Source organism: Benincasa hispida, chromosome 9 (assembly GCF_027475165.1).
Source record: "Benincasa hispida cultivar pf3 chromosome 9, pf3_genome.v1.1, whole genome shotgun sequence".
Taxonomy (NCBI): Eukaryota; Viridiplantae; Streptophyta; class Magnoliopsida; order Cucurbitales; family Cucurbitaceae; genus Benincasa; species Benincasa hispida.
The window spans coordinates 65,508,959-65,518,501 of record NC_143486.1 but is presented as its reverse complement, the minus strand read 5'-3'; the positions used below and the strand labels follow the sequence as shown (position 1 = coordinate 65,518,501).

Below are 9,543 nucleotides of genomic sequence, written 5' to 3'. Positions count from 1 at the left end.
ACTTAGTCAAAAGCCCATGGACTAAAATTTTATTTTTTTTATATAAATTATATAATATTACAAAGCAATAATTATATAATTTTTTAACATAAAACATGTTGATAAATAAATTAACAATAATTTATTGTCAACAAAAATTTAGTAGGTAACTACAACTAGTTTATAATTATTTATATTCTGCTACTAAATATATATCTAAGAACATAAAATACAACTTTTTTTTTTTATTTAATCGTTTATATTTTTCAGATGTTCTACTAAACAGATCCTTATTTTCTCCCAAAATTTTAGGTCAATTGATGATCTAAAAAAATACGATAATGTGGCATATATTAGGTAATTTATTATTTTGATGGGCACATGCTTAGATGAACAAGTATCAATATATAGTAGGTAAGATGTCATATTCGAAATGAATTCAAAGTTTTTGTTGGATTATGAATTGAAAATGAATGGAAAACTAATAAAATAATTTTGCATTAAAGATGTATAAATTTAAAATATAGTATAAAGATTAAAATATATTCTTCGAAAAATTAATTACACCACCAATAGTTGTATTATTATCAATTTCAGAGTCCTATTGAGTAGTAGTATGATCTCCATACAGTAAACTAATATTAAATCATCATAGCATATATTAATCTTCTCTGCATTGAGTTATTAATGAAGCGTAGAGTTAAATAATAATACTTTTTACCTTTTAAAATCAAATAATCAATTCGGTAAGATTTGTCAGTGATCTTACATTAAAAAAAAAAAAAAAAACCGTCTTTTCCAGCTCTGTTTGGCTGCATCTGCTTTAATTTGACAGTTGTTATTAACGAAAATTGATTTTAGAAAAATTAAAATTTAGTTTTTAGACTTTAGGATTTATAGTTTGATAAAATTTCTTAAATAGTTCTGATAGATCCGTCGTAAATAGTTCCAACATAGGAGTAATTTACAATTTAACCAAAATTAATTTATGTAATCCATTTTTTAAACTAATTTTATTTCATCCGGAAAAAGGTAATATGCTGTAGCTGAACTGAAAAAAGGCACATTTATAAGCAAACTGATAATGCTACTGATCATAATTCCCACCATAGCCGTAGCTTTTGTAGTTTATAGGTTGGGATTTGTGAGTCTGACCATTTTGGTGAAACGTTCACTTCAGGCTTACGCTCCACAGCTCAATGATTAGTTCTTCTCCTTTTGCGAATTTCAATTAGTAGCTACAATAATAAACCAGTGGAGTAGATCAACATTCCGACTCAGTTTCTTCAGAGCGTTGAAGTTGAAGAGTAAATCAAATCCATGGAAACTTTCTCGGTTTCCACCTTGCTGCTCTTTGTTTTCATCGCTGCATTGGTTGGTTTTCGATCCACATATTGCACTGTGACTTATGATAAGAAGGCCATTCTCATCAATGGCCAAAGACGAATTCTCATTTCTGGCTCCATTCACTACCCTAGAAGCACACCTGAAGTGAGTATCTCTTGTATTCTTGAATTCATTCTGCAATCATTTAAGCTTTTCACTCACATTTGCTTCTCTGTTTCTTCGATTTGGAACTGGTAGATGTGGGAGGATCTTATGCAGAAGGCGAAGGATGGGGGATTGGATGTAATTGATACCTATGTCTTCTGGAATGTTCACGAACCTTCTCCTGGCAATGTACTATCTCATAACTCATTTATGGATCCAAACTTTGGTAAATTTGAGCTTAATTTGTTTGCTTTCACTTGTCTTAGTATGATTTCGAGGGGAGGTACGATCTCGTACGTTTCATAAAGACGGCGCAGAAAGTGGGTCTTTATGTTCATCTCCGCATAGGACCTTATGTTTGTGCAGAGTGGAATTTTGGGTACAAAAAATTCCCCCCCCCCCCTAGTTTCGATTGTCAGTTTATGAAGTAAATGCTTGAAAATCAGATGCTGTATTCTTTTCTTCTCTCTGTTATTTCACTTTGTGGTAAATGGCTCTGACATAGCGTTTATTATTTGATTACACTTAACTATTTTTCGTTTATATTTTATTGTACAGTGGATTTCCCGTTTGGTTAAAGTATGTACCTGGAATCAGCTTTAGAACTGATAATGGGCCTTTCAAGGTTAATTTTTCTCCATTTATTATTTCCTGATTCTTAAAATTCTGTTCATGGAAATTACTTGGGACGTTCACTAGCAGCTGATGAAGTTTACAGTCGGTATTTCTTTTGGTTTCTTGCTCTCCAGATGGCAATGCAAGGGTTCACCCAGAAAATTGTACAAATGATGAAGAACGAAAAGCTATTTGCCTCGCAAGGTGGCCCTATTATCCTTTCCCAGGTAAGGTTGAGAAGCTTTAGTGATACGTCCATATGGGGAGGTTATAATCAATGCTATGGATATCGTTTATAAGTGAGACACGATACTGTTAATTTTGCTAAGAAAAGGTCTCAGAATAAAGAGCAACTCTGCTGCGATGGCAGTTTGAATTGAATTTATTTAAGAAATGAACTAGCTTAGTTGAATAACCATTTGATTTTTTTTAAAAATTAAGCATATAAATACTACTTCTATTTATCTATGAGTTTTTATGTGTTGTTATCTATTTTTTATCAATGTTTTCAAAATTCAAACCAAGTTTTGAAAACTAAAAAAAATATTTTTGTTTTAGAAATTTGGTTAATAATTCAAATATTTTTTAAGAAATATGAAAACTATTTAAAGAAATTGAAAAGAAACCCAACCTATTTTTAAAAATAAAATCAGATCTAATATTTTCATTTCAATTTTGTTTTCTTAGATTGAAAACGAGTATGGGCCACAAAGTAGAGCCCTTGGAGCTGCTGGTCATGCATACATGAATTGGGCGGCAAAAATGGCTATTGGACTGAATACAGGAGTGCCTTGGGTGATGTGCAAGGAAGATGATGCTCCTGATCCTGTGGTAAGCCATCTTTTTCTTGTTTAATGGCGGGTAAATGTATCTTTAAACCTCACTCGAAAATTCTGAGTATATATTCTCCATTTTTTGGTGACAGATAAATTCGTGCAATGGTTTTTATTGTGATTACTTCTCGCCTAATAAACCTTACAAGCCTACATTATGGACAGAGGCTTGGAGTGGCTGGTACATATCTTATTTATGAATCCTCTGAAATATCCAATCTACCAATGGAATTACTATTAAAAGCCTTCTATCTGAACAACTTACCCTGTAATTCAAGGTTTACAGAGTTTGGTGGTCCTGTTTATGGTAGACCTGTCCAAGATTTGGCATTTGCAGTTGCACGCTTCATACAAAAGGGTGGTTCATTTTTTAACTATTACATGGTTGGTTAGCTTGCTTAACTAACTTCGCTGCTTTTATGGACTTGATATGCCTGACATAAAACTGAATCAACTTTGCTTGTTTGTGACTAATGAAAGTATCATGGAGGAACCAACTTTGGACGCACTGCTGGAGGACCATTCATTACAACTAGTTATGACTACGATGCTCCGCTCGATGAATATGGTGAGAAGGGCTTAACATAAAAATAAAAAATAAAAAATAAAAAAAGTAGTTAATTTTAAAGACGAGGATTTGTTTTTTTTTTTGTTCTAAGAAATGCTTATTCCCTGAACATTTGACACTCCCATCTTCAAATTATCATTCCTTCGCAAACCCGTCAAATATATTTCTCGACATTATTCCCGAAAGAAAATGAACTGCAGTTCTATTTCTGTTATTGGCAAGCAAAGTTAATTACTTAATTATATCTAGGTATGATCAGGCAACCAAAATATGGCCATCTGAAGAATCTCCATAGGGCCATTAAGTTATGTGAGCATGCTTTAGTTACTTCAGATCCTACAGTTACCTCACTAGGAGCCTATGAGCAGGTTGGCCTTTTTGTTTATTCGATGATTTTCTTCCCAAATTGTGATTATGTTTCTGAGCTTAACTGTGGCAATTCCCCAGGCTCATGTCTTCTCTTCGGGACCTGGAAGCTGTGCGGCTTTTCTTGCAAATTACCATACAAATTCTGCAGCTACAGTGGTGTTCAACAATATGCGTTACATTTTGCCTCCATGGTCAATAAGCATCCTTCCCGACTGTAAGGGTGTTGTGTTCAACACCGCAAAGGTATAGATTATATGGGTCATTGTATGAAGTCTTACTCTTCAAATTTAGGACATTTTTTCTGGTAGATTTTCTTCTTCTATGTTTTAAGAATTCAAATTATTCTGTGTTCATCAAGGTTGGAGTTCATATTGCACGAACCCAAATGTTGCCAACCATTTCCGAGTTGTCATGGGAAACTTATAATGAAGATACGTCTTCCCTAGGAGGCAGTTCAAAAATTACCGTTGCTGGACTCTTGGAGCAGATAAATGTCACTAGAGATGCCAGTGACTATCTCTGGTACATGACAAGGTGAGCCTGGAATTATATGGTATCTTCAGCTACCTAGTTTATAGTATTATATGAAAGCTTTCTTATCAATATAGATTGAATAACATCTGTCCATGTTAACTGGACTACTACACATCTATACCATATTGCATAAGCATAAGGAATGCAACTTACTTCAAAATGAATTGAATAAGAATGAAGTACTTGTGATAGTCCTTTGCAGGAAACGGATATAGAATACTTATTCATTTAGATTATGATCATAGATTTGGAAGTGGGACGTGAGATATAATAGAGAGACCTATTTAGTATTGTATGACGTCCATTTGCATTGACAATGAATTTGCATTATATCTAGTGTTGGCATCAGTTCATCAGAGGCATTTCTAAGAGGAGGACAAAAACCTACTTTAACTGTGCGATCAGCTGGCCATGCTGTCCATGTTTTTATCAATGGACAGTTCTCAGGTCTGCCTTCAATCCCTCAAATTTCATCTTTAATTTGATGATTGAATTTATGTCATTAGTTGTTTAATGTCTTGAATTTTAGAAGTAGCGCACCTTCACTTGCAAATTCCAACTAAATCTTGTATTGTAACACATACAGGGTCTGCCTATGGAAGTAGGGAACATCGAGATTTTACATTTACAGGCCCCATCAACTTACGAGCTGGAATGAACAAAATTGCTCTACTCAGCGTTGCTGTCGGCTTACCCGTTAATTCCTTCCCCATAAATCCACCTTTAATTTTTGAAGCAGACAACGTGACTTTGCCATAATTATAGTTTTAGGTGTACATAGGTGATTACAATTTTAACCATGGTGGACTAATTTAATCAGGTTAACTGATTGCTGATTTTCATTTTGTTGTTAGAATGTTGGGTTGCATTTTGAGACATGGCAAACGGGTATTCTCGGTCCGATTTCGATAAGTGGGCTTAATGAGGGAAAGAAAGATTTGACTTGGCAGAAATGGAACTACCAGGTACACAGACTCAAACATGTATCAATTGGATAGGCAGGGTCTCCCATTGGATTGATTTAGTCTAACACCCTTCACTGGCTACAGGTAGGCTTAAAAGGAGAGGCAATGAATTTGGTCTCTCCAACCGAAGCTGGCTCTGTAGATTGGATAAAAGGATCTCTTTCACAAGGTCAGAGACCATTGACTTGGTACAAGGTAAAATCTCTCAGAAAAGTGGAAACGGGTACAAATTGAATTAGCGACTAAAATGAGGAAGTTTTATAACTTAGTTGGAACTTGCAGGCTAGTTTCAATGCGCCAGGAGGGAATGAGCCATTAGCCTTGGACTTGAGAAGCATGGGCAAGGGTCAAGCATGGATTAATGGACAGAGTATTGGAAGATATTGGATGGCTTATGCGAAAGGTGGTTGCAGTAGGTGTAGTTATGCGGGGACATATAGACCTTCCAAATGTGAAGATGGTTGTGGGCAGCCTACCCAACGATTGTAACTCTATATACCAGAATCAAGTTCTATTTTTGTACGAGTATATATGATTCATTGATTTTCACAAGCTGATTTCCCTAATTTCTTTTAATGTTCTTCCAGGTATCATGTTCCTCGATCCTGGTTAAAGCCAACTAACAACGTATTGGTGTTGTTTGAAGAACTTGGTGGCGATGCATCCAAAATATCACTTTTGAGGAGGTCTGTGACTGGTGTTTGTGGTGAGGCAGTTGGACACCATGTTAAGAATGAAAGTTACATCATTGAAAGCAATGAGGAACCCGATTCGCTTCACCTGCAATGTAATCCCGGGCAGGTCATATCAGCCATAAAATTTGCAAGTTTTGGAACTCCTTCTGGAACTTGTGGAAGTTACCAAAAAGGAACTTGCCATGCACCAGATTCTCATGCCATATTAGAGAAGGTCCTTTCTTATCTCCTATCAAATATGATCCTAAGACTAATATTTACATAAAGTTTGGAAGGCCGTTTTAAAACTAACAGTTCATAATTTGAAATATTTCTACAGAAATGCATTGGGCTGGAGAGCTGCTTGGTATCAACAACCAAAGGAAACTTTGGAGTAGACCCATGTCCTAATGAATTAAAACAATTATTAGTTGAAGTCGATTGTGGCATGGCAGATAGCAATGGACACGGTTCATAATAAAATTTTAACAGCCAGCATCCTTGCTCCTTATCAGCATGCTATTTCATGTTGTGAAGACAAGGAGATATTAACTTACAGATTGAAGATAAATTTCATTCATCATATGTTGCATTGAGCATTATATATGATATATATGTGTAAGTTATCATTAGTCGAACTCATAAGCCCTGTAAATGGGAACGTTTGAGCTCATTCAATTGTTTTCTTGAAAGATCATGGTAGCCATTTGCCCCATATTCCCTATTCCCTAAGCCTTGTATTAATCAAATGGGATGAGCTCTAAGTTATAAATGAGCATGTATTCATTGTTCAGATTCGTTCTCTTTTGGACTAGTATTTTAGCATCATCTTGGCTGCAAATTGATAAGATGAAACTTCGACCTGTCTCCAAGCTAAAATTTTGAAATGTGTAAATATGATAAGATTTAATGAAACAAGCAGATAGAAGAAACCTTGGGAAACTTTAAATAGGTGCCTCATTTTTATTCCACAAAAGAATAGATGCTCATTCATTACAAAACAAGTCTGGTAGCCTCGAAATAGAAAAGATGATTGAAAAACAATCCAAAACAAGAAAAATAAAATTTGTGCTAAATAAAGCCAACAATTTATAGCAACTCACAAAAGTTGCATAAACTCTTTTCTGGTTCTCATAGAAATCCAAAAAAGAAGAAACAGATGATGGTATCTCCTCAACATAGACTTCTCATTAGGCATGCTGTAATACAAGCTTCCGCAACGCATCTTTTCTTGCACCTACAAACCTCTCCACCACCTTCCCGTTCTTCAAGAACATGAAACAAGGGAGTGCACTCACTCCCCATTCCGCAGCAACAGTCTGCAGAAATGAATTCGATTTGTTTGAAGTCTTGACCATATCACTAAATTAACAATACAAAATTTTTGTAGGACAGAGAGCTCAGAGATTTTTGTATGGACAACCCAATACTAACAAATCAATGAATAGATTTATTTTAAATATTACGATAGGATAAGAAATCACGATAGGGCTCCATTATAAAATGGCAGTGGGAAGGCACTTGCAACCCCGATTGGCCAACGGGTGATTTAAAATCAAAATCCAAAGTGAAATGAACATAGCGTTGGGGCTCTGACCATTTCACATTTAACGATAGGTGAGACATAACTCTCACACAATAATGAGTTACAGGCGGTGGAGTGCATTCCACATTAATGCTGCTGGATTGGGTCATCCCTAAAAAAATCTAAGAGCTTGAATTGAATCAACTTACAGTCAATTTATCAACGTCGACCTTCAAGAATATGACATTACTCATCTTCTCAGCCAACTCTGCAAAAACTGGAGCGATAGCACGGCATGGACCGCACCATGCGGCAGTGAAGTCCACGACAATCTGTAGAAATTAAAATTGTTTAAAAGGAGGAAAATATACACTTATAAGGAAGAGGAAGAACACATGAAGAAACCAATAGATTTCGGATGAAGCGGTACCAGTTTATCAGATTGTTTTCCTTTGAGTAGCTGCTGCTTCCATGATCCAACGGTATGGCACGTAATCACTTCGCTCTTTTGCATCATTTTCAATCTTAATTTCAAAAGCAAAGAGAGTTGTAAGTTGGAATTGGTTCTCCTGTAAGATCGTCGTCAAACGAAGAAATTGAATTGAAGTAATACAAACCCGAACGGCTCCATTTATAGTAGGAGTAGTAGAAGAAGACAAGGAAATGAACGAGGAATTGGAAAGTCCCATTAACGGTGCATATGAAATCGAACCATTCAGAAGGCTCCGAGAACTCCTACTTTATCATCTTCAAGAATCTGAACAATTCTAGTGCAAAGGGTTGACGATGGAAGTGCGTTAGGACAGACCAAATACAACTAAGGTATATAAGGAAAAAGAGAACAGCATCAGAATTTGCGGTTTTCACTACGCGGTACGCAACTAGGTGAGCATCGTTCACATCCTTCCACATTGGCTAAATTATTTATTTAAAAAACGGTTAAAGTACCAGACGGTATTCTTCGATTCCAATGTTTTCACGTCATCTTTTTTCATTAACATACGGTTCAAAAGACCGAAGGTTCAAAGTTGGTCGATCCATTTACATCGTATTTAATTTTGATATCTAAATATTTGTGATAATTAATATCTATATTTGGATTTGAATAAAAATGTAGCATAGAGGAGGGCAGAGATGACTTCTTCATCCTAGTCTTCGTTCCCCATTTTATTCTCCAACCTCACGAAATTTCTCATGTTGATCGAAGTGGGGATCCTCACGTAAATTTTATAGCTATTGAATTTCCGTAAAGAATTTTTTTTTCGTTTGATTTTTTAAAAAAAATATTCAATTAACTTAAGGTTAATTATTTTAAATGATAAAATTATTGGAAATATTTACAAATATAACAAAATGTCACTGTTTATCAGTGATAGTTAGTAGCATTTTTTTATATTTATAAATAAATTAGACTATTTTTTTATACTTAAAAATAATCTTTAACATAAATCACTACTTTTGAAAACTTTCAATTAAATAGTTTAATTTTTTTTCACTAAATCTTTCTATATCATTAATTCCATATGATCAATTTAAATTCAAAGAGAAAATATTCTAATTTTCCAGTAAACGGAAATAATTACCAATCGAATATATATAATCTAATTTTAAATGTTCAATCAAACATATTTATTATCTTAACCATTAAATAATAAAATTTAAATATTTAAATATAATATTAATAATAGCATAACATGAAATTATTATAATAAATAAATAAATAAATAAAGGCTAACAATGTGAGGAAAGGGAAAAGAGCGGGAGCGGAGGTGGGGCTGGAAAATGCATTCTCTGTTCTCGTCTCTGTTTAGCCTATAGGGAATTTGTTCCCCATCCTAATAGAGGCCACAGAGGAAAGGGACATCTCTAGATATGTAGTATAATTAATGCTTCGAAGTTAAATATATGTGTTTGATTTACCAATTATGTATACAAAACCTAAAACCGAATAATTATTTAATTAAAGATAAGAGAAAAAATGTAGTTATAA

At 34.5% G+C, this 9,543-nt stretch overlaps 2 protein-coding genes across 2 annotated transcripts; one reads left to right on the top strand and one right to left on the bottom strand.

The window, feature by feature from the left end:
• Positions 1-916: 916 nt before the first annotated feature.
• LOC120086106 (beta-galactosidase 5-like) lies at positions 917-6,821 on the top strand. The gene is made up of 19 exons (XM_039042549.2): positions 917-1,470; positions 1,564-1,659; positions 1,737-1,849; positions 2,029-2,095; positions 2,220-2,312; positions 2,773-2,916; positions 3,011-3,099; positions 3,197-3,302; positions 3,399-3,486; positions 3,736-3,854; positions 3,934-4,098; positions 4,214-4,389; positions 4,727-4,836; positions 4,976-5,085; positions 5,244-5,354; positions 5,439-5,549; positions 5,637-5,839; positions 5,942-6,263; positions 6,369-6,821. The coding sequence occupies exons 1-19, from the start codon at positions 1,300-1,302 to the stop codon at positions 6,504-6,506; spliced, it is 2,532 nt and encodes an 843-aa protein (XP_038898477.1). The 5' UTR covers positions 917-1,299; the 3' UTR covers positions 6,507-6,821.
• Positions 6,822-6,968: 147 nt separating this feature from the next.
• LOC120086107 (thioredoxin H1-like) lies at positions 6,969-8,466 on the bottom strand. The gene is made up of 4 exons (XM_039042552.2): positions 8,171-8,466; positions 7,984-8,077; positions 7,763-7,885; positions 6,969-7,347 (listed from the first exon to the last, which is right to left on the bottom strand). Exons 1-4 carry the CDS (start codon positions 8,182-8,184, stop codon positions 7,219-7,221), a joined length of 360 nt encoding a protein of 119 aa, XP_038898480.1. The 5' UTR covers positions 8,185-8,466; the 3' UTR covers positions 6,969-7,218.
• Positions 8,467-9,543: the final 1,077 nt, after the last annotated feature.